The following is a 25,164-nucleotide window of genomic DNA, read 5'->3' as shown; positions in this document are numbered from 1 at the left end:
CAGCTCTGCTGTGTTGCTCTCTTTGCCACTTCCTGTAGGGAATGAGAATATCCCACAAGTAAGGATGAATCCGTGGACTGGATACACCGTAAGAGAAAGTAATTTATCAGGTAAGCATAAATTCTGTTTTTTTTCTGCATTTTACTTAAATGTTCATATATTTACTAGTCTATATTTGTCATCTTCCCTTTATTTACAAGGGACATTAAACACTCATGCACTGCCCTCTAAGTCTCAGTGCTGCCATTTTGGAACCTAGGATACACTTATCTAAAGGAGAGTTGCTGCACATGTGCAAACAAATCAGCACTAGAATGATGTAAAGAGTAGATTTCAACATGGCAGCACCCATGACTAGAGAGAGGCGGGGCATAATACTTTACACTTTATTACTGTAAGTCACTGTTGTAGGTGATGCATTAACATTAGATTTCAAAACACTTTATTTTCTTTAAAAAAAAACTGCACAGTTGTAGTGATATCCCAGTGTTCTCCTCAGGACCTATTTAATGGGCACACCACCCGGCTGATTTTTCTGATCACCCATCTAAAATTTAAGACAGTATTAAAGGGACATTCAAGTGCAAAAAGAAAATGCTTCAATATGCTACAGAATTTTATTATTGAAGTTTTGCTTGTATTTAACCCCTCGCAAAGGGATTAAAACAGATCATTAAAGTCTGCTCCAAAGCAGCATTGCACTTCTGAGAGCTAGCTGAGAAAATCTCATGAGCCAATGAGAAGACAAATGGATATGAAACCCAATTTGTTTATTTTCATGATTCGGTTAGATTGTAGAACATTCAATTTTAAGCAACTTTCTAATTTACTGCTATTATCATGTTTTCTTTGTTCTCTTGCTATCTTTATTTGAAAAGAAGGAATGTAACGCTTAGGAGCCGGCTCCTTTTTGGTTCAGCACCTGGGTAGCGCTTGCTGATTGGTGACTAAATATAATATATCAATTGCACTGGATAAGAAGTTTAATAAAAATGCAAAATAAATCTCATAAAGCAGATAATAAAAAAAATAATAATTATAGAATATACCTGTACAGGTGAACAATAAATCCCAATCTCATAATAAAACCAGTAAATCCATGGATTGCCATGATGTCCGATACCTTTTGATTTTAGAATTTTCCATTTATAATAATAAAAAAGTTAAAATTACATTTCTTATTGTCATATATTCTCCTTGTGACAATCACTGTTATTGAGATAATATATCCTAACATTCTCTGCTCTCGAAAACACTAATTATTACATAATTAAACATACATGTATTTAATGATAATTGGTGCAATAAGCATTGAAAAATGTAAATATTAGCTAATTTTAGCTTAACATTGGCTTCAATTTCAGGTGGTTCGTCAGTAATATAAGCCAGGTGGTGCACCCAATAAAAAGGGTAGAACACTGCTTTATATGTGAAAAAATTGCATAAATTAGCGTGTGTATATGTATGTTTTATATATATATATATATATATATATGTATGTATTTCTCAGTCACTCTTCCTTCTTAAATATATATATATGTATTTCTCAGTCCCTCTTCCTTCTTAAAAAAAATAAAAATATATATATATATATATATATATATATATATATACATATATACACAGGTGGCCCTCGTTTTACAACGGTTCAATTTACACCGTTTCAGAATAAACACCTTTTCTCCAACATAGGTGTGTCCGGTCCACGGCGTCATCCTTACTTGTGGGATATTCTCTTCCCCAACAGGAAATGGCAAAGAGCCCAGCAAAGCTGGTCACATGATCCCTCCTAGGCTCCGCCTACCCCAGTCATTCTCTTTGCCGTTGTACAGGCAACATCTCCACGGAGATGGCTTAGAGTTTTTTAGTGTTTAACTGTAGTTTTTCTTATTCAATCAAGAGTTTGTTATTTTAAAATAGTGCTGGTATGTACTATTTACTCTGAAACAGAAAAGAGATGAAGATTTCTGTTTGTAAGAGGAAAATGATTTTAGCAACCGTTACTAAAATCGATGGCTGTTCCACACAGGACTGTTGAGAGGAATTAACTTCAGTTGGGGGAACAGTGAGCAGATTTTTGCTGCTTGAGGTATGACACATTCTAACAAGACGATGTAATGCTGGAAGCTGTCATTTTCCCTATGGGATCCGGTAAGCCATTTTTATTACAGAGTAAATAAGGGCTTCACAAGGGCTTGTTAAGACTGTAGACATTTTCTGGGCTAAATCGATTCATATATAACATATTTAGCCTTGAGGAATCATTTAATATGGGTATTTTTGTAAAATAATATCGGCAGGCACTGTTTTAGACACCTTATTCTCTAGGGGCTTTCCCTAATCATAGGCAGAGCCTCATTTTCGCGCCGGTATTGCGCACTTGTTTTTGAGAAGCATGACATGCAGTCGCATGTGTGAGGAGCTCTGATACATAAAAAAGACTTTCTGAAGGCGTCATTTGGTATCGTATTCCCCTTTGGGCTTGGTTGGGTCTCAGCAAAGCAGATTCCAGGGACTGTAAAGGGGTTAAAGATAAAAACGGCTCCGGTTCCGTTATTTTAAGGGTTAAAGCTTCCAAATTTGGTGTGCAATACTTTTAAGGCTTTAAGACACTGTGGTGAAATTTTGGTGAATTTTGAACAATTCCTTCATACTTTTTCGCAATTGCAGTAATAAAGTGTGTTCAGTTTAAAATTTAAAGTGACAGTAACGGTTTTATTTTAAAACGTTTTTTGTACTTTGTTATCAAGTTTATGCCTGTTTAACATGTCTGAACTACCAGATAGACTGTGTTCTGAATGTGGGGAAGCCAAGGTTCCTTCTCATTTAAATAGATGTGATTTATGTGACACTGAAAATGATGCCCAAGATGATTCCTCAAGTGAGGGGAGTAAGCATGGTACTGCATCATTCCCTCCTTCGTCTACACCAGTCTTGCCCACTCAGGAGGCCCCTAGTACATCTAGCGCGCCAATACTCCTTACTATGCAACAATTAACGGCTGTAATGGATAATTCTATCAAAAACATTTTAGCCAAAATGCCCACTTATCAGCGTAAGCGCGACTGCTCTGTTTTAGATACTGAAGAGCATGAGGACGCTGATGATAATGGTTCTGATATGCCCCTACACCAGTCTGAGGGGGCCAGGGAGGTTTTGTCTGAGGGAGAAATTTCAGATTCAGGGAAAATTTCTCAACAAGCTGAACCCGATGTGATTACATTTAAATTTAAGTTGGAACATCTCCGCGCTCTGCTTAAGGAGGTGTTATCCACTCTGGATGATTGTGAAAATTTGATCATCCCAGAGAAACTATGTAAAATGGACAAGTTCCTAGAGGTCCCGGGGCCCCCAGAAGCTTTTCCTATACCCAAGCGGGTGGCGGACATTGTAAATAAAGAATGGGAAAGGCCCGGTATACCTTTCGTCCCTCCCCCCATATTTAAAAAATTGTTTCCCATGGTCGACCCCAGAAAGGACTTATGGCAGACAGTCCCCAAGGTCGAGGGGGCGGTTTCTACTTTAAACAAACGCACCACTATACCCATAGAAGATAGTTGTGCTTTCAAAGATCCTATGGATAAAAAATTAGAAGGTTTGCTTAAAAAGATGTTTGTTCAGCAAGGTTACCTTCTACAACCAATTTCATGCATTGTCCCTGTCACTACAGCCGCGTGTTTCTGGTTCGATGAGCTAGAAAAGGCGATCGATAGTGATTCTCCTCCTTATGAGGAGATTATGGACAGAATCCGTGCTCTCAAATTGGCTAATTCTTTCACCCTAGACGCCACTTTGCAATTGGCTAGGTTAGCGGCGAAAAATTCTGGGTTTGCTATTGTGGCGCGCAGAGCGCTTTGGTTGAAATCTTGGTCAGCGGATGCGTCTTCCAAGAACAAATTGCTTAACATTCCTTTCAAGGGGAAAACGCTGTTTGGCCCTGACTTGAAAGAGATTATCTCTGATATCACTGGGGGTAAGGGCCACGCCCTTCCTCAGGATAGGTCTTTCAAGGCCAAAAATAAACCTAATTTTCGTCCCTTTCGTAGAAACGGACCAGCCCCAAGTGCTACGTCCTCTAAGCAAGAGGGTAATACTTCTCAAGCCAAGCCAGCCTGGAGACCTATGCAAGGCTGGAACAAGGGAAAGCAGGCCAAGAAGCCTGCCACTGCTACCAAGACAGCATGAAATGTTGGCCCCCGATCCGGGACCGGATCTGGTGGGGGGCAGACTCTCTCTCTTCGCTCAGGCTTGGGCAAGAGATGTTCTGGATCCTTGGGCACTAGAAATAGTCTCCCAAGGTTATCTTCTGGAATTCAAGGGGCCTCCCCCAAGGGGGAGGTTCCACAGGTCTCAATTGTCTTCAGACCACATAAAGAGACAGGCATTCTTACATTGTGTAGAAGACCTGTTAAAAATGGGAGTGATTCATCCTGTTCCATTAGGAGAACAAGGGATGGGGTTCTACTCCAATCTGTTCGTAGTTCCCAAAAAAGAGGGAACGTTCAGATCAATCTTGGATCTCAAGATCCTAAACAAGTTTCTCAAGGTTCCATCGTTCAAAATGGAAACTATTCGAACAATTCTTCCTTCCATCCAGGAAGGTCAATTCATGACCACGGTGGATTTAAAGGATGCGTATCTACATATTCCTATCCACAAGGAACATCATCGGTTCCTAAGGTTCGCATTCCTGGACAAGCATTACCAGTTCGTGGCACTTCCTTTCGGATTAGCCACTGCTCCAAGGATTTTCACAAAGGTACTAGGGTCCCTTCTAGCGGTACTAAGACCAAGGGGCATTGCAGTAGTACCTTACTTGGACGACATTCTGATTCAAGCGTTGTCCCTTCCTCAAGCAAAGGCTCACACGGACATAGTCCTGGCCTTTCTCAGATCTCACGGATGGAAAGTGAACGTAGAAAAGAGTTCTCTATCTCCGTCAACAAGGGTTCCCTTCTTGGGAACAATAATAGACTCCTTAGAAATGAGGATTTTTCTGACAGAGGCCAGAAAAACAAAACTTCTAAACTCTTGTCAAACACTTCATTCCGTTCCTCTTCCTTCCATAGCGCAGTGCATGGAAGTAATAGGTTTGATGGTAGCGGCAATGGACATAGTTCCTTTTGCGCGCATTCATCTAAGACCATTACAACTGTGCATGCTCAGTCAGTGGAATGGGGACTATACAGACTTGTCTCCGACGATTCAAGTAAATCAGAGGACCAGAGACTCACTCCGTTGGTGGCTGTCCCTGGACAACCTGTCACAAGGGATGACCTTCCGCAGACCAGAGTGGGTCATTGTCACGACCGACGCCAGTCTGATGGGCTGGGGCGCGGTCTGGGGACCCCTGAAAGCTCAGGGTCTTTGGTCTCGGGAAGAATTTCTTCTACCGATAAATATTCTGGAACTGAGAGCGATATTCAATGCTCTCAAGGCTTGGCCTCAGCTAGCAAAGGCCAAGTTCATACGGTTTCAATCAGACAACATGACGACTGTTGCGTACATCAACCATCAGGGGGGAACAAGGAGTTCCCTGGCGATGGAAGAAGTGACCAAAATCATTCAATGGGCGGAGACTCACTCCTGCCACCTGTCTGCAATCCACATTCCAGGAGTGGAAAATTGGGAAGCGGATTTTCTGAGTCGTCAGACATTACATCCGGGGGAGTGGGAACTCCATCCGGAAATCTTTGCCCAAATTACTCAATTGTGGGGCATTCCGGACATGGATCTGATGGCCTCTCGTCAGAACTTCAAGGTTCCTTGCTACGGGTCCAGATCCAGGGATCCCAAGGCGACTCTAGTAGATGCACTAGTAGCACCTTGGACCTTCAAACTAGCTTATGTATTCCCGCCGTTTCCTCTCATCCCCAGGCTGGTAGCCAGGATCAATCAGGAGAGGGCGTCGGTGATCTTGATAGCTCCTGCGTGGCCACGCAGGACTTGGTATGCAGATCTGGTGAATATGTCATCGGCTCCACCATGGAAGCTACCTTTGAGACAAGACCTTCTTGTTCAAGGTCCGTTCGAACATCCGAATCTGGTCTCACTCCAGCTGACTGCTTGGAGATTGAACGCTTGATCTTATCAAAACGAGGGTTCTCAGATTCTGTTATTGATACTCTTGTTCAGGCCAGAAAGCCTGTAACTAGAAAAATTTACCACAAAATATGGAAAAAATATATCTGTTGGTGTGAATCTAAAGGATTCCCTTGGAACAAGGTAAAGATTCCTAAGATTCTATCCTTTCTTCAAGAAGGATTGGAGAAAGGATTATCGGCAAGTTCCTTGAAGGGACAGATTTCTGCCTTGTCTGTGTTACTTCACAAAAAGCTGGCAGCTGTGCCAGATGTTCAAGCCTTTGTTCAGGCTCTGGTTAGAATCAAGCCTGTTTACAAACCTTTGACTCCTCCTTGGAGTCTCAACTTAGTTCTTTCAGTTCTTCAGGGGGTTCCGTTTGAACCCTTGCATTCCGTTGATATTAAGTTATTATCTTGGAAAGTTTTGTTTTTGGTTGCAATTTCTTCTGCTAGAAGAGTTTCAGAATTATCTGCTCTGCAGTGTTCTCCTCCTTATCTGGTTTTCCATGCAGATAAGGTGGTTTTACGTACTAAACCTGGTTTTCTTCCGAAAGTTGTTTCTAACAAAAACATTAACCAGGAGATAGTCGTGCCGCCTTTGTGTCCGAATCCAGTTTCAAAGAAGGAACGTTTGTTGCACAATTTGGATGTTGTTCGCGCTCTAAAATTCTATTTAGATGCTACAAAGGATTTTAGACAAACATCTTCCTTGTTTGTTGTTTATTCTGGTAAAAGGAGAGGTCAAAAAACAACTTCTACCTCTCTCTCTTTTTGGATTAAAAGCATCATCAGATTGGCTTATGAGACTGCCGGACGGCAGCCTCCTGAAAGAATCACAGCTCATTCCACTAGGGCTGTGGCTTCCACATGGGCCTTCAAGAACGAGGCTTCTGTTGATCAGATATGTAGGGCAGCGACTTGGTCTTCACTGCACACTTTTACCAAATTTTACAAGTTTGATACTTTTGCTTCTTCTGAGGCTATTTTTGGGAGAAAGGTTTTGCAAACCGTGGTGCCTTCCATTTAGGTGACCTGATTTGCTCCCTCCCTTCATCCGTGTCCTAAAGCTTTGGTATTGGTTCCCACAAGTAAGGATGACGCCGTGGACCGGACACACCTATGTTGGAGAAAACAGAATTTATGTTTACCTGATAAATTACTTTCTCCAACGGTGTGTCCGGCCCACGGCCCGCCCTGGTTTTTTAATCAGGTCTGATAATTTATTTTCTTTAACTGCAGTCACCACGGTATCATATGGTTTCTCCTATGCAAATATTCCTCCTTTACGTCGGTCGAATGACTGGGGTAGGCGGAGCCTAGGAGGGATCATGTGACCAGCTTTGCTGGGCTCTTTGCCATTTCCTGTTGGGGAAGAGAATATCCCACAAGTAAGGATGACGCCGTGGACCGGACACACCGTTGGAGAAAGTAATTTATCAGGTAAACATAAATTCTGTTTTTTTCCAGTCATGTGACTGCTATTGAAAAGCATTGAGAAGCAGTGCATTTATTAAAATAGCCAGTAGATGGAGCTGTCCGCTTGTGTTGCAGCAAAGCCAAGCAAGCTGAAATTAATCAGTTTAACCAGACCTGAGCTATCGAGCAGATTTCAAAGGAACAAGATCTTCCCTTCTATAAATCAGTCCAGATTGGAATGCATAGAAAGAACTGTTTGCAGAAAAATGCAAGTGAACTCTGTGTTGTGTGATTATTTTATTAGGTTTATAATGCTGTTTAGCAAATGTTTTTGTTCATTTAACTTAGTTTAATTATATATTCTGTGTTGTGTGATTATTTTATTAGGTTTATAATGCTGTTTAGCATTTAAAGTCTTTATTTCAAAGCTTTAAAAATAATGTATTATGTGTTACTTAGGTTCCAGGCCCCTCTCCTCACCTCCCATTGACTTACATTATAAACTGGGTTTCAATTTACAACGGTTTCGATTTACAACCATTCCTTCTGGAACCTAACCCCGGCGGCGTAAACTGAGGGCTACCTGTATATGTATATATATATATATATATATATATATATATATATATGTGTGTGTGTGTAAAAAAAAAAAAATTAAAAAAATTAAGAGACCACTACAAAATTTTCAATTTTATATATAATCTTTTTTTTTTTTTATTCACGTTTTAGAGCTGGTTGTAGACTGCCTAAAGTTTGTTGATGTGAATGGTTTGGGATTAGCTGTTGCAGCCCTCAGCAGTTATGATTACAATATGAGAGCAGCCGCTTATTACATACTGGGGACTTTCCTTTCCCACATGGAAGGTGCACGGTTTCGAGACAAGAAGCAGGTAAGATCAGATGATTATTTAAATGCCTTGTACAGCGATTATATATCAACTAGTGTTAAAGCCCGTGTACACGGGCCAAAATGTTTTTTTTTTTTTTGTTTTTTTTTTATTCAAAAAAATAACATAAGATATAAACATTAAAGTAGACATAAAGTCATATTTTTATTTATAGTAAATTAAAATAAAATAAAGTTTAATTTGTACATGAAGAATATTGTTGCTCTAAATAATACAAAATTACTTCTAACTAATTAAAAATACACAACTTATTTATTTATTTAAAGTATATTTCTTTAAAAACAATGTTTTTTGTAAAAATGTTATCACTGTTTGGTAATATCTTTCCTTGCTTTGAACTTTGAAGTATCTTAATTTTGACATCAGATGATGTACGAACTCGAGACATTGCAACATAAAGTTGTCCATGACTGAATACTGGTTCTGGAAGAAATATTCCTACTTTGTCTAACGTTTGACCTTGTGATTTGTTGATGGTCATTGCAAATGCAAGTTTGATTGGAAACTGTCTCCTTCGTAAAATGAATGGTAGTTCAGTGTTGGCAGGGGCTAAATCTATTCTTGGGGCTCCATGTACTAAGCCGTCAATTCATCCGTCATTTTAGTCGCGGCTAAACTCGCCGTTACTCGCCGCGGGCGAAATGGTGTCCGCTGTAGCTATGTACTAATAATCCCACAACAAATAGACACCTCTAGCCCGCCGCGAGCAGTGGCGGAATATTGATAAATTTGACGCCTCGCTCGCCGCGAATAAGCTGATGTACTTAACTTTCAGTTCAATTGTCTGGCCAATTGTTAACACGTGACATGTAAGGTGTCATGAACGTCATAGTAGAAGCGGGAATAGAATTTTGCTCCTATAAATGGACAAGTTTTCTAAACAACTTTATTATTGTTCCAAAATTTTTGGAGAGTAATTACAGAGCGCTCGTTTTTGAGATCTTTATTTACTATTTCGATATGGCTTCATCTGGATCTGAAACCGCTTCAAAATCCAAGAATCCTCACTTTTCTCATCAGCAAAACGTCGTTTTGATTGATATGATTATTGACTCTTATGATTATTTGTTTGGATGTCGTGTCAAACAGACAAATTTTTCTAGAAGGAAGCAGATCTGGCAAAGGATCAGCGACGCTGTTAGTGCCCAGGGTCCAGGAAAAAAGGATGTCGATCAGCTGAAGAAGCGTTACAACGACATTAAACGCTTCGCCAAAGCTAAATTGGCCAGAGAGAAAAATTCGGCACGTGCTACCGGAGGTGGACCAGCATATGTGGCAGACCTCAATGACTATCAGGCATATTTCCCTCCTCGAACTTCCGGTATAACCCAGTCTGCCTTAAAATGTAAGAATCATGACAGGATCCAGGAAAGTTAGAACGGACACTGATAATCCTCATGTGGGGGTCACAGACCATCTGGACATTCAAGGAATGGAAATGCTTTCGATTCCTATAGATCTCCTCACGAGCTTGAAGTGGTCTTACAGCAACATGGGTACAGTCTATGGCACCTAGGACATTGGGCATCCCAGCCATCCTATAGAAATTTGACTTGATAGATTGCCATTCTTCAGGGGTAGATGGCAAACAAACATATCGATGAAAAATAACCATCATAGCCCCTATTACTTTGGATAAGTGGCGTGAAAAAGCAGATTGACTCATTCCAATAATGACGCTAGAAACTGCCTGAAAGGAGCCTGTTGCAAAAAAATGCAATGCCGCTAATAGTTTGAGAAGTCCCGGAATAGCTTGTGAACGAGCAGTCATCGGCTCCAAATGATCTTCAATCTCTCGATACAGGTGTAATATCGATTCACGATCAAGCCGGAATCTTTGTATGATCTCTCGGTCAGAAAGGCCGTGCAAACCAACCCGTGGAAGGAATACACGGGGGACTCGAACTCTCCTTCTTCTAACCAATCGATTAGCTACATTTCCAGTATTCTGTCTTCTAGCCCGGATTCGCATCAAACGGAGAATAAACAAAAACAGAATTCTCTCCATAGCTGCTGAAATGAACAATGTAAGTACAATGCTGATATTACTGCCTTTTATATATGTCTAGACTGGCGTCTAGAGTGACTTTCCTATTGTTTTGTACCTTGCCCGCCACCTAAAAGGTGGCGAGGCAAAAATAACGAGGTGGGAGCGGAAATTGACGCGAGCGGACAAATAGATTTTTTAGTACATTCGTTTTTGGCGAGTTGGTGGTCAAATGTGTCTAATTACAGTAAAAAATGGAGAGGTAGCGAGGTATGGCGGATAAGTACGCTCGCAATTTTAAAGATGCGAGTTTTTACATAATTGACGGCTTTGTACATATCAGTTTGCGAGTTTGGGCGCGAGATTTGTTGCGGGTAGCTCGCTGACTGCTTAGTACATGGAGCCCTAGGAATAAACACCATTTGTTTTTGAGCTGTTCCTGTGAGTACTTCTGCAATTAATAGATTTGGCTTAAGATCTTTAACTATCAATCTTGTTCCATTGCACAGACCTCTTTTTGTGTTCAGATTTCTGAGCAACATAATAATACTTCCCAATTTTATTTTTAACTTATGAAGAGGCATTCCTGATGGAGCTAATTCGTTTAGAAACTCTATGGGATAGTTTTGTGCATCTTCATCTGTCTGATCATCAATTGAATCTGAACTCAGATATATTTTTTCATCACCATCGAGTATATTTAATACATGCTCATTGATTTGATCAACATGACAATTTTTTGTACACAAAATGGCCTTTTTTGAAAAACTGTGAAGATCAGATGGAAGAAGTCTTTTTCCAAAAATTTCAGATATGATACAATCATGGCATATTAATTTGGAAGGGATCTCAACTAAATCCTCAGGAAGGCCCTCTGAATTATTTAATGAACCCTGTCCTAATTTTAGTAGCCAATTGCTAAATTCTGGATCCACTGAACGCACATTATTCTTCAATTTTAAAATTTTGAATTTATCCCAGTGATCATAGAACTTTATAGTAGCTTCCACAATAGCAGTTCTATTGCAATGAGGAAGAACTGGGAGTGTTTGTCTGAAGTCCCCACCAAGGAGTATAACTTTTCCACCAAATGGCTTATTGTTCTGCATAATTTCCTGAAGGAGCTTATTTACACATTTTAGAGCTATACCGGGTGTCATTGAGGCCTCATCCCAAATAAGCAATTTAGCATTACGTATGAACTCTGCATCTTTTGAAGTCATTCTCATATTTGATGTTGATGTTTCCAGTAATGGAATTGGAAGCTTAAACTGTGAATGGTAAGTTCTGCCACCATCAAGGAGATTAGCTGCTATTCCTGTAGAGGCAACAGGAAGAACTCCATCTGTGCGTCCACGTAAAGTACTCAATAATGTTTTATATAAATAAGTCTTGCCACTTCCACCAGGTCCATCAATAAAAAAACATCTGTGTGGTAAATTTTCATTATCAATTGCAGACATTACATTGTCAAATGCAGCTTTTTGCTCGATGTTTAATGCTTCTTGAAGTTGTGATCCAACTTGGGCTTCCAACTGTGTAACATAGTTGAATTGCATTTCTGGAATGAAGTTTGATGGATTGGGTAGTCCAAAATCTTCACAACGTTTACCATGCAATATGAGAACATTTTGAATATCTGTTAATGCCAAATTTTTGCAACTTTTGCAATCATCAATGTGGTCTTCATGACGTGAATAATCTTCATAAAGATCATGTTTGTATTTTTCAAAGAGTTGTGGGACAACAAAGATACACAAATAAGCAAACAGTTCCCTCATTTGTTTAGGCATTTGTTGAGATGCTGATTCGTTAAGTGTAAGATCCCATGTAGCGTCGTCATCTAAAAGTGAAAGCTTTTGGGCAGCTTCTTTGAATGTGTGACAAACTTGTCCATTAACAGTTCGTAAGTCCTTAAAGGATATTGCTCCTTTTAAGTGCAAGAGCAGTAACCTCAAACAAAATCTCTCCAAATCTGATGAAATATTTACATTATACAATCTGCCAATTGTTGTATCTGCTCCTCTTTGTCTTGGATTCCACTTACGGGTTTTTACATCAAATACAAAATGTTGAGGAATGTCAGAGTAAAAATATTCACGTGCCGCATGATTATCAACATTCAACTTAAAGTATGCTGTCAAAGTTGTATCCCTGTCTTGTGCCTTTTCTGCAGCTAATTGTACGTTTTCATTATGGAAATATACATCTTGTTCGCCTGAAAGATGAACTTGAAGTCTTATTATTGTATGTGTTTGATGGTGCATCAAAAAACCATACAACCTCCAAACAGCTTCTGGAGCACTGACATATCTTGTGTCCAAAAAATTTTGAATTTCATCATGCTGTAGTGTATTATGTTCCTTAATGGAAATATTTGCACAATCGTAACCTTTATATACATATTTGAAGAGATATTTAACACTTTTAACAGAAACACAACTCTCTACATTTATATGGCAGTTGTATTTCAAGCAGAAGTATGGGCTATATGGAACTACCCATGAGTTGTCAATTTTTTTCCCTTTGACAATTACAGTGGTCTCATTTTTTTGTCTCCGATATCGCGGATATCCATCAACATTAATTAAAGTTTCTTCTTGAAAATTTTTCGGAAAATTCTTGCTGCAATTACCATCAACCATGCATGGAGAATTTAAATTATGTTCTCCACATGGACCGTGTATCATATGCTTTATTACAATAGCATGTAGTCTTGGATAAATATGTTCATCAGGAATTTCAGCTGATATAAAAGTGTCAATGGTTTCAGCATCATTTGGCTTGTCTTCGGCTTTCAATATTAAAAGGATATGAGCATGTGGTAATCCTCTTTTTTGAAACTCTATTACATGCACTTTTGCGCAAGGACTTCGAAGAACATGTTTGTTCAAGATATCATTCAAAAGAGAATTTAATTTGAGATTGAAAACTCTTGCTACCAAATCTGGTCTGAACTCCACTGCTTGACCTTCTAATAGGTTATCAAGTATCTCAGGCCATTTAGGGTTGCAGGTCATGGTGATGAAGTAATCCGGTTTTCCATATTTTCTAACAATGGCCATAGCATCATGGTAGTTTTGGGCCATATTTCGTGGACTTCCCTGAAAAGATGATGGCAAAATAACTGCTTTTCCAGGCATCAGGCCCTGTGCAGCAGCCTCACTTTGAATGTAATCCATTAATCCTGTATATTTTTCAATGCGAAGATTAGATTGATTTTGACGGATATAGTTGAGTCTGTTGGCCTCAGTCTTGACATAAGCATCAACAAAGTACTGCTGCGTCAACTTGCCAGCACTAAGGAAAGGATTGAATTGATCCCTAATTGAAATTCTGTAAGAGTAGTATTTCATTTGGCTAACTCTTATCCTTGGATTGGTGGTTACTCTTCTTTGTACATCACTAATTGATGTTGGCCTGTAGTTAAGAGCAATATTGGAACCCCAACTTTGGTCCCCATATGGAAACAACAAAGGATACAGCAATGGTTCAAGATTAGGATCTAAAACACTTATTCTTTCAGTTTTTTTTTGTTTGATCTGTAGATCGGCAATGAATAAGAAGGTCACGTTCAAGAGGAGGTTCACCATCAGAATTTTGGAAAATAACAGCAACCTCATTAACTCTTTGTACGTTATATCTTCGGTAATCTGATGTTCTGTCCTGCAGAATTACCATTGAAACTTTAGAATTTTGAACTCCATTTAAAGATGCTTCATGGATGCATTCTTGCTCTACCTCATAGAGCATTTTACATGCTTTTGCAAAAGGGTTATACTGAGACATATATGAACTTAACTCCCTCAAAAGTTCAATGTGACATCCTGAATTTTCTTTTAGTGCTGCTCGTTGGTCCGCAGCTTCCTCAGGACTCAAAATGTAGAGTTGTGCAAATTTGCCTTGATCATCATTTTCTGGATGCAAAGCACCAGATCGGTGATAAATTTGGCCATTTATTCTAAAACAGTATGGGCCATATCCTGGAGGTGGTGCAATGTTTGCTCCCATTGATGCAAAGGCCAATGCACTATTTATAGAACGGATATTTTGCATAAAATTCTTTGAATGTGTGTGTTGTCCAGTCATTAGTTGTTGGATCAGTGGTGAAATTTGTATATGAGGTAATGTTATTTTTCCTTTATTGCAGCATTTATTAAAAATCTTATCGCTTGGTTGTTCCTCTGGAAAATGCTTCGCCATGCAAAATTTGCAATAAACATTAAGTTGACCACATGTGTGCATCGGGACATTGTCTTCATTAAATAGTGAATGGTTATAACTTTTGTTATATTGATTAGTGATAGTGATGTTAGTACTATCTTTTTTTTTTTTCTACGTGCAGCAGAACGTGATCTTTGCATGTCCAGTTGGAGACCTTTTTCCTGAGCAGTCATATTGGCCCTACAAATCCGTTTTTTTGAAGAATCCTTTTTATGTAGAGTTACCCTTTGTTGTTCAGTCATATGTGTCCGTCGTATACGTTGAGTTTCTTTTCTTCTGCGTTTAACGTTTTCTGCATCTTCCTGTGTTAAAATTCTTTTAGGAGGCATTCTTCTATTTTTATGTTTATGCAGCACTCTTTACTTTGTTTTAAACACTGTTTATTTTTTTTTATGCACTTTTTTGTAGTCACTTTTTTTTATGCAGTATATATGTTTTTTAAGGTTTATTATTATTAGGCACTCTTTATTGCCTTTTTTATGCTGTATATATGTTTTTTTAAATAGGTTTGTTATAATGCTGCTTATGTAGTATTAGGCACTCTTTATTGCCTTTTTTATGTTGTATATATGTTTTTTTTTTATAAATTTTTTTTATAATGCTGCTTATGTAGTATTAGGCACTCTTTATTGCCTTTTTTATGCTGTTTATGCAGTCTCTTTATTTGTTTTAGGCAGTCTTTTAGGCACTCTCTTTGTTATATCGGCAGTCTTTATTTTGTATTAGGCAATGTTAGGCACACTTTTTTTTTTTTAGACAATCTTTATTTTGTTTAACAAAGTCTTAGGCACTCTTTACTTTGTTTTATACACTTTTTACTTTGTTTTTGGCAGTGTTATTTTTTTTTAATGCAGTCTTAGGCACTCTTTATTTTGTTGTAGACATTAGGCGTGTTTATGCTGCTTATGTAGTATTAGGCACTCTTTATTGCCTTTTTTATGCTGTTTATGCAGTCTCTTTATTTGTTTTAGGCAGTGTCTTTATTTCCCTTTTTTTTTAGGCACTCTCTTTGTTATATCGGCAGTCTTTATTTTTTTAGATAGTCTTTATTTTGTATTAGGCAATGTTAGGCACACTTTGTTTTTTTTAGACAATCTTTATTTTGTTTAACAAAGTCTTAGGTACTCTTTACTTAGTTTTATACACTTTTTGCTTTGTTTTTGGCAGTCTTAATTTTTTTTCATGCAGTCTTAGTCACTCTTTATTTTGTTGTAGACATTAGGCGTGTTTGTCACTCTTTACTTTGTTTTAAACACTCTTTTTTTCTATTATGTCCTTTTTTTAAGACACTTTTTTATGCAGTATATATGTTTTTATTAGTATTAGGCACTCTTTATTGCCTTTTTTATGGTGTATATATGTTTTTTAAGGTTTATTAGTATTAGGCACTCTTTATTGCCTTTTTATGCAGTATATATTTTTTTTTTTACAAAGGGTTTATTATAATGCTGCTTATGTAGTATTAGGGTCTTTTTTTTTGCCTTTTTTATACTGTATATATGTTTTTTAAAAAAGGTTTGTTATAATGCTGCTTATGTAGTATTAGGCACTCTTTATTGCCTTTTTTATGCAGTATATATGTGTTTTTTTTACAAAGGGTTAATTATAATGCTGCTTATGTAGTATTAGGCACTCTTTATTGCCTTTTTTATGCAGTATATATGTGTTTTTTTCAAAGGGTTTATTATAATGCTGCTTATGTAGTATTAGGCTCTTTTTTTGCCTTTTTTATTCTGTATATATGTTTTTAAAAAAATGTTTCTTATAATGCTGCTTATGTAGTATTAGGCACTCTTTATTGCCTTTTTTATGCAGTATATATGTGTTTTTTTTTTCAAAGGGTTTATTATAATGCCTCTTATGTAGTATTAGGCGCTCTTTATTTCCTTTTTTTTTTATTTGTATAGAGACTTTTTATATGTGCAGTGCAGCACAGTGTTGGGCTCTTTTATGTGCCTATTTTTTCTTTTAAAGTAATTAGTGATGCACCGAAATGGAAATTCTGGACCGAAACCGAATCCGAAAATCCGGGATGCACTTTAGCCGAAAACCGAAACTGATACCGAAAATGTATTTTTTCAAATTAGTTTTTTTTTAGTGTTTTTTTTTTTGCATAATTAGAGCCAATAAAAAAAGCCCACACTTTTATTGAAAGTAACACACTAAAATTGGACAAAAATATCTTAAAACAATAATATGCTACACAATAATTTTACCAATAAAAAAAAAACAGGCAAAAAATGCAATTTTCGACCAAAATGACCAAAATTTTGGTGCATCCCTACTTAAAACAATTAGAAATATCAATATACTGTTTTATTCTTCATTTAGTACTATGTAACAATCATATTTAACAGGTGTTTTTTTTTACCAATATCCAAATAAAGTATAATCCTAGAAAACTCATTGTATGCAGAACAGTAAGTGAAGTAATAAACTTAAACAGCAGCTCTAGGCTAGCATCAAATTTGAAATATGCTACACAATAATTTTACCGAAACTAACAGGCAAAAAAAACGAAAACCGAAATAGCCAAAAATGCCATTTTCGGCCGAAACTTTCTGCGGCCGAAATTTCGGTGCATCCCTAAAAGTAATATAGTTATGTTATATGTGCTGTGCAGCACAGTATTGAGCTCTTTTATGAGCTTATGACTAAAATATATCTTTTCTATGTGCTGTTAGCACAGTGTTGTGCTCTTTTATGAGCCTATTAATCCTTTTTTATTTTTTAAACCTAAAATGTATTTTTTGACCCTATTAAGGGTTTTTGTTTTTTTTGTTTTTTAAACTACTATGTGCTGTTAGCACAGTGTTGTGCTCTTTAATATATCCGCACAGTGTTGGGCTCTTTGTGATGGGTACTATGTGCTATGTAGCACATACATAACTCCTGAGGCCATTAATATTTTATTTTTATTTTTTTTTATAAATATTGTGCTTTTAGCACAGTGTTGGGCTCTTGTATGAGCCTATTATTCTTTTTTTTTGTATGTGCTGTTAGCACAGTGTTGAGCTCTTGTATGAGCCTATTATTCCTTTTTTTTGTATGTGCTGTTAGCACAGTGTTGAGCTCTTGTATGAGCCTATTATTCCTTTTTTTTGTATGTGCTGTTAGCACAGTGTTGGGCTCTTGTAAGAGCCTATTATTCCTTTTTTTAAAAAAACCTAAAATATATATTTTGTATGTGCTGTTAGCACAGTGTTGGGCTCTTGTATGAGCCTATTATTCCTTTTTTTTGTATGTGCTGTTAGCACAGTGTTGGGCTCTTGTATGAGCCTATTATTCTTTTTTTTTTTATGTGCTGTTAGCACAGTGTTGAGCTCTTGTATGAGCCTATTATTCCTTTTTTTTGTATGTGCTGTTAGCACAGTGTTGAGCTCTTGTATGAGCCTATTATTCCTTTTTTTTTTAAAAACCTAAAATATATATTTTGTATGTGCTGTTAGCACAGTGTTGAGCTCTTTTATGAGCTTAATAATGTTTTTTTTTTTTTTTTTTTAAATGAGCATATATTTTTTAGTATGTGCTAGGTATTTTTTTTTAGTATGTGCTATGTAGCACATACATAAGTCCTGAGGTATTTTTTTGTTACTATGTACTATGTAGCACATACATAAGTCCTAAGTCCTGAGCTAATTGTTTTTAATATGTGCTATGTAGCACATACATAAGTCCTGAGGGCATTTTTTTTTCAACAATTTTTTTTTTTAAACTAAAGAGCAAATGTGAGGTATTTTTTTTTACTATGTAGTATGTAGCACATACATAAGTCCTAAAATTTTTAAACTAAAGAGCAAATGTTTAAAGTAAAGAGGTTTTTTTTTGTAGATTTTTTTTTTTTGCTAATTGCTGAGCTTTCAAATAATGACCTTTCTCAGTGCCAGTGCAATAGAAATGCGCAGCATAAGTCCTGAGGTAATTTTTTTCCTGAGGGCATTTTTTTTTCAACAATTTTGTTTTTAAACTAAAATTTCAAGACCCAATTCTTTTAAACTAAAGAGCAAATGTTTAAAGTAAAGAGCTTTTTTGTTTTTTGTTAAAGTAGATTTTTTTTTGTTTGCTAATTGCGGAGCTTTGAAATCATGACCTTTCTCAGTGCCAGTGCAATAGAAATGCGCAATGTATTATGGCTCGCGACGCTTTCAACGGCTAGTTGCGTGCGCGTGGGTTCGCGTGCGCATTGTGTGATAGGCTAGTAGGCTAAGTGGGTTGTCAACGGCTAGTGCGAGGGTGTGATAGGCGGCTAGGGTGCGCGTGCGGCTAAGTGAGTGCGAGGGTGCATCTGCAAGGGGGGTCATCTGCGCGCGGTGAAAGTGCTGAAATCAGTTTTGTGAGTGTGCGTGCGCAGCAAGGGGGGTCAAAGTGCTAACAAACATGCTAAGTGGGTGGGAGAGTGCGCGCGTGCGAAGTATCAACAGCTGGCCAAGGGTGCGCGTGCGATCAGCGGCAAGAGTTTGTCTGAACTGCGCATGACGGCTTCAGACAAACTCTTGTCTTTTATAATATAGGATGTTTACTCACCTTAAAGGACATGAAATCCATTTCTTTCATGTAATTAGCAAGAGTCCATGAGCTAGTGACATATGGGATATACATTCCTACCAGGAGGGGCAAAGTTTCCCAAACCTCAAAATGCCTATAAATTCACCCCTCACCACACCCACAATTCAGTTTTACAAACTCCCGTGGAGGTGGTCAAGTAAGTTTGTGCTAGATTCTTCGTTGATATGCGCTTCGCAGCAGGCTGGAGATAGGTTTTCCTCTCAGAGTGCAGTGAATGTCAGAGGGATGTGAAGAGAGTATTGCCTATTTGAATACCATAGTCTCCTTCTACGGGATCTATTTCATAGGTTCTCTGTTATCGGTCGTAGAGATTTCTTCTCCTACCTCCCTTTTCAGATCGACGATATACTCTAATATACCATTACCTCTACTGATTCTCGTTTCAGTACTGGTTTGGCTATCTACTACATGTAGATGAGTGTCTTGGGGTAAGTAAGTCTTATTTTATTATGACACTCTTAAGCTATGGTTGGGCACTTTATTTATAAAGTTCTAAATATATGTGTTTAAACTTATATTTGCCATGATTCAGGGTTATCAGTATTCCTTATTTCAGACAGTCAGTTTCATTATTTGGGATAATGCATATGAATGATTATTTTTTCTTACCTTAAAAGTTTTTCAATTGACTTTTTTCCCTGTGGGCTCGCGGGGGATGAAAATGCTTCAATTTATTGCGGCATTTTTGGCGCAGACTTTTTTGGCGCAAAAATGTTGTCATTTCCGGCGCCCTAATTGTCGCTGGAAGTTGTTCGTGGTTGCGTCATTTTTTTGACGTTTTTTGTGTTCAGACGTTTTTTTGCGCCAGAAATGTGGGTGTTATTTTTTTCGGCGTCACCGGATGTGGCGTCATACTTAGCGCCAAAAAATATAGGCGTTGTACTTAGCACCAATAATGTGGGCGTAATTTTTGGCGCCAAAAAATGTGGGCGTCATTCTTGTCTCCACCTTTTTTTCACATTATTTCAGTCTCATTTTTCATTACTTCTGGTTGCTAGAGGCTTGTTCATTGGCATTTTTTCCCATTCCTGAAACTGTCATTTAAGGAATTTGATAATTTTGCTTTATATGTTGTTTTTTCTATTACATATTGCAAGATGTCTCAACTTGACCCTGGATCAGAATCTACTTCTGGAAAGACACTGCCTGATGCTGGTTCTACCAAAGTTAAGTTCATTTGTTGTAAACTTGTGGTAACTGTTCCTCCGGCTGTAGTTTGTGATGAATGTCATGATAAACTTGCTAATGCAGATAGTATTTCCATTAGTAATAATCCATTACCTGTTGTTGTTCCTTCAACATCTAATGTTCAGGATGTCCCTGTTAATGTAAAAGAATTTGTTTCTAAATCTATTAGGAAGGCTCTGTCTGTTATTCCTCCTTCCAGTAAACGTAAAAGGTCTTTTAAAACTTCTCATATTTCAGATGAATTTAAGTGACCGTCATCATTCTGACTTGTCTGATTCTGATGAGGATTTATCTGGTTCAGAAGATTCTGTCTCAGATATTGACACTGATAAATCTTCATATTTATTTAAAATGGAATTTATTCGTTCTTTACTTAAAGAAGTGTTAATCGCATTAGATATGGAGGAGTCTAGTCCTCTTGATACTAAATCTCCTAAGCGTTTAAATTCGGTTTTCAAACCTCATATAGTTATTCCAGAAGTTTTTCCTGTCCCTGATGCTATTCTGAAGTAATTTCTAGGGAATGGAATAATCTGGGTACTTCATTTACTCCTTCTCAAAGGTTTAAGAAATTGTACCCTGTGCCATCTGATAGATTAGAGTTTTGGGACAAAATCCCTAAAGTTGATGGGGCTATCTCTACTCTTGCTAAACGTACTACTATTCCTACGGCGGATAGTACTTCCTTTAAGGATCCTTTAGATAGGAAGCTTGAATCCTTTCTAAGGAGAGCTTATTTATGTTCAGGTAATCTTCTTAGACCTGCTATTTCTTTGGCTGATATTGCTGCTGCTTCCACTTTCTGGTTGGAGGCTTTAGCGCAACAAGTGTCAGACCATAATACTCATAGCATTGTTAAACTTCTTCGACATGCTAATAACTTTATTTGTGATGCCATCTTTGATATCATTAGAATTGATGTCAGGTATATGTCTTTAGCTATTTTAGCTAGAAGAGCTTTATGGCTTAAAACTTGGAATGCTGATATGTCTTCTAAGTCAACGTTGCTTTCCCTTTCTTTCCAAGGTAATAAATTATTTGGTTCTCAGTTGGATTCTATTATTTCAACTGTTACTGGGGGGAAAGGAACTTTTTTGCCTCAGGACAAAAAATCTAAAGGTAAATACAGGGCTGCTAATCGTTTTCGTTCCTTTCGTCAGAATAAGGAACAGAAGCCTGACCCTTCACCTAAAAGAACGGTTTCCTTTTGGAAACCTTCTCCAGTCTGGAATAAATCCAAGCCTTTTAGAAAGTCAAAGCCAGCTCCCAAGTCCACATGAAGGTGCGGCCCTCATTCCAGCACAGCTGGTAGGGGGCAGGTTACGATTTTTCAAAGATATTTGGATCAATTCGATTCACAGTCTTTGGATTCAGAACATTGTTTCACAAAGGTACAGAATAGGTTTCAAGGTAAGGCCGCCTGCGAGAAGATTTTTTCTCTCTCACATTCCAATAAACCCAGGGAAGGCTCAGGCGTTTCTAAAATGTGTTTCAGATCTAGAGTTGGCTGGGGTAATTGTGCCAGTTCCAGTTCTGGAACGGGGTCTGGGGTTTTACTCAAATCTATTCATTGTACCAAGAAGGAGAATTCCTTCAGACCAGTTCTGGATCTAAAAATATTGAATCGTTATGTAAGGATACCAACGTTCAAAATGGTAACTATAAGGACTATTCTGCCTTTTGTTCAGCAAGGGCATTATATGTCCACAATAGATTTACAGGATGCATATCTTCATATTCCAATTCATCCAGATCACTATCAGTTTCTGAGATTCTCTTTTCTAGACAAGCATTACCAGTTTGTGGCCCTTCTGTTTGGTCTAGCAACAGCTCCAAGGATCTTTTCAAAGGTTCTCGTGCCCTTCTCTCTGTAATCAGAGAACAGGGTATTGCGGTATTTCCTTATTTGGACGATATCTTGGTACTTGCTCAGTCTTCACATTCTGCAGAATCTCATACGAATCAACTTGTGTCGTTTCTTCAAAGACATGGTTGGAGGATCAATTTACCAAAGAGTTCGTTGATTCCTCAGACAAAGGTAACCTTTTTGGGTTTTCAAATAGATTCAGTGTCCATGACCTTGTCTCTAACAGAAAAGAGACGTCTGAAATTGGTTTCAGCCTGTCGAAACCTTCAGTCTCAATCATTCCCTTCGGTAGCTTTGTGCATGGAAATTCTAGGTCTCATGACTGCTGCATCGGACGCGATCCCCTTTGCTCGTTTTCACATGCAACCTCTTCAGCTTTGTATGCTGAACCAGTGGTGCAGGGATTATACAAAGATATCACAATTAATATCCTTAAATCCCAATGTACGACACTCTCTGACGTGGTGGATAGATCACCATCGTTTAGTCCAAGGGGCTTCTTTTGTTCGTCCAACCTGGACTGTGATCTCAACAGATGCGAGTCTGTCAGGTTGGGGAGCTGTATGGGAATCTCTGACAGCGCAGGGGGTTTGGGAATCTCAGGAGGCGAGATTACCAATCAACATTTTGGAAGATTTTCAGAGCTCTTCAGTTCTGGCCTCTTCTGAAGACAATGTCACAACCGTGGCATATGTCAATCATCAAGGGGGGACTCGCAGTCCTCAGGCTATGAAAGAAGTATCTCGGATACTTGTATGGGCGGAATCCAGCTCCTGTCTAATCTCTGCGGTTCACATCCCAGGTGTAGACAATTGGGAAGCGGATTATATCAGTCGCCAGACGTTACATCCGGGCGAATGGTCTCTTCACCCAGAGGTATTTCTTCAGATTGTTCAAATCTGGGGACTTCCAGAAATAGATCTGATGGCCTCTAATCTAAACAAGAAACTTCCCAGGTATCTGTCCAGATCCAGGGATCCTCAGGCGGAGGCAGTGGACGCGTTGTCGCTTCCTTGGAATTATCATCCTGCCTATATCTTTCCGCCTCTAGTTCTTCTTTCAAAAGTGATTTCCAAAATTCTAATGGAACGTTCGTTTGTACTGCTGGTGGCTCCAGCATGGCCTCACAGATTTTGGTATGCGGATCTCATTCGGATGGCCAGTTGCCAACCTTGGACTCTTCCGTTAAGACCAGACCTTCTATCTCAAGGCCCTTTTTTCCATCAGGATCTCAAATCATTAAATTTGAAGGTATGGAAATTGAACGCTTGATTCTTAGTCATAGAAGTTTCTCTGACTCAGTAATTAATACTATGTTACAGGCTCGTAAATCTGTGTCTAGGAAGATTTATTATCGAGTCTGGAAGACTTACATTTCTTGGTGTTCCTCTCATAAATTCTCCTGGCATTCTTTTAGAATTCCTAGAATTTTACAGTTTCTTCAGGATGGTTTGGATAAAGGTTTGTCTGCAAGTTCCTTGAAAGGACAAATCTCTGCTCTTTCTGTTCTTTTTCACGGAAAGATTGCTAATCTTCCTGATATTCATTGTTTTGTACAGGCTTTGGTTCGTATCAAACCTGTCATTAAGTCAATCTCTCCTCCTTGGAGTCTTAATTTGGTTCTGAGGGCTTTACAAGCTCCTCCGTTTGAACCTATGCATTCTCTGGAAATTAAATTACTTTCTTGGAAAGTTCTGTTCCTTTTGGCCATCTCTTCTGCTAGAAGAGTTTCTGAGTTATCTGCTCTTTCTTGTGAATCTCCTTTTCTGATTTTTCATCAGGATAAGGCGGTGTTGCGGACTTCATTTCAATTTTTACCTAAGGTTGTGAATTCTAACAACATTAGTAGAGAAATTGTTGTTCCTTCATTGTGTCCTAATCCTAAGAATTCTCTGGAGAAATCTTTACATTCTTTGGATGTAGTAAGAGCTTTAAAATATTATGTTGAAGCTACTAAAGATTTTAGAAAGACTTCTAGTCTATTTGTTATCTTTTCTGGTTCCAGGAAAGGTCAGAAGGCCTCCCCCATTTCTTTGGCGTCTTGGTTAAAGTCTTTGATTCATCATGCTTATGTAGAGTCGGGTAAATCTCCGCCTCAAAGGATTACGGCTCATTCTACTAGGTCAGTTTCTACTTCCTGGGCGTTTAGGAATGAAGCTTCTGTTGATCAGATTTGCAAAGCAGCAACTTGGTCTTCTTTGCATACTTTTACTAAATTCTACCATTTTGATGTTTTCTCTTCTTCTGAAGCAGTTTTTGGTAGAAAAGTACTTCAGCCAGCTGTTTCAGTTTGATTCTTCTGCTTATAATTTCAGTTTTTTTCATTATTAAGATTAAAACTTTTGTTTTGGGTTGTGGATTATTTTTCAGCGGAATTGGCTGTCTTTTATTTTATCCCTCCCTCTCTAGTGACTCTTGCGTGGAAGTTCCACATCTTGGGTATTTATTATCACATACGTCACTAGCTCATGGACTCTTGCTAATTACATGAAAGAAAACATAATTTATGTAAGAACTTACCTGATAAATTCATTTCTTTCATATTAGCAAGAGTCCATGAGGCCCACCCTTTTTGTGGTGGTTATGATTTTTTGTATAAAGCACAATTATTCCAATTCCTTATTTTGATGCTTTCGCTCCTTTCTTATCACCCCACTTCTTGGCTATTCGTTAAACTGAGTTGTGGGTGTGGTGAGGGGTGTATTTATAGGCATTTTGAGGTTTGGGAAACTTTGCCCCTCCTGGTAGGAATGTATATCCCATACGTCACTAGCTCATGGACTCTTGCTAATATGAAAGAAATGAATTTATCAGGTAAGTTCTTACATAAATTATGTTTTTCACACTAAGTAGTCCTTGAGGCGCGTAAAGTTGTTGTTGTTGTTTTTTTAAGCAAAGTTATCTATAAATGTTCTGGAACGCCGT

The 25,164-nt window shown here is 38.1% G+C and overlaps 1 protein-coding gene across 1 annotated transcript in view; it reads left to right on the top strand.

The window, feature by feature from the left end:
- Nucleotides 1-25,164, top strand: part of LOC128643916 (nucleolar pre-ribosomal-associated protein 1) — a gene marked incomplete at its 5' end in the record, with an annotated part of 233,169 nt that overhangs the window by 161,578 nt on the left and 46,427 nt on the right. Inside the window, one exon of the mRNA XM_053696690.1 lies at nucleotides 8,229-8,389. Coding sequence (XP_053552665.1) covers nucleotides 8,229-8,389 — 161 coding nt within the window. The remainder of the gene's footprint in view (nucleotides 1-8,228; nucleotides 8,390-25,164) is intronic.

This window comes from Bombina bombina, unplaced genomic scaffold (assembly GCF_027579735.1).
Source record: "Bombina bombina isolate aBomBom1 unplaced genomic scaffold, aBomBom1.pri scaffold_594, whole genome shotgun sequence".
In the NCBI taxonomy this organism is placed as follows: Eukaryota; Metazoa; Chordata; class Amphibia; order Anura; family Bombinatoridae; genus Bombina; species Bombina bombina.
The sequence above is the reverse complement of the archived record's forward strand: the minus strand, read 5'-3'. Positions and strand labels throughout refer to the sequence as shown.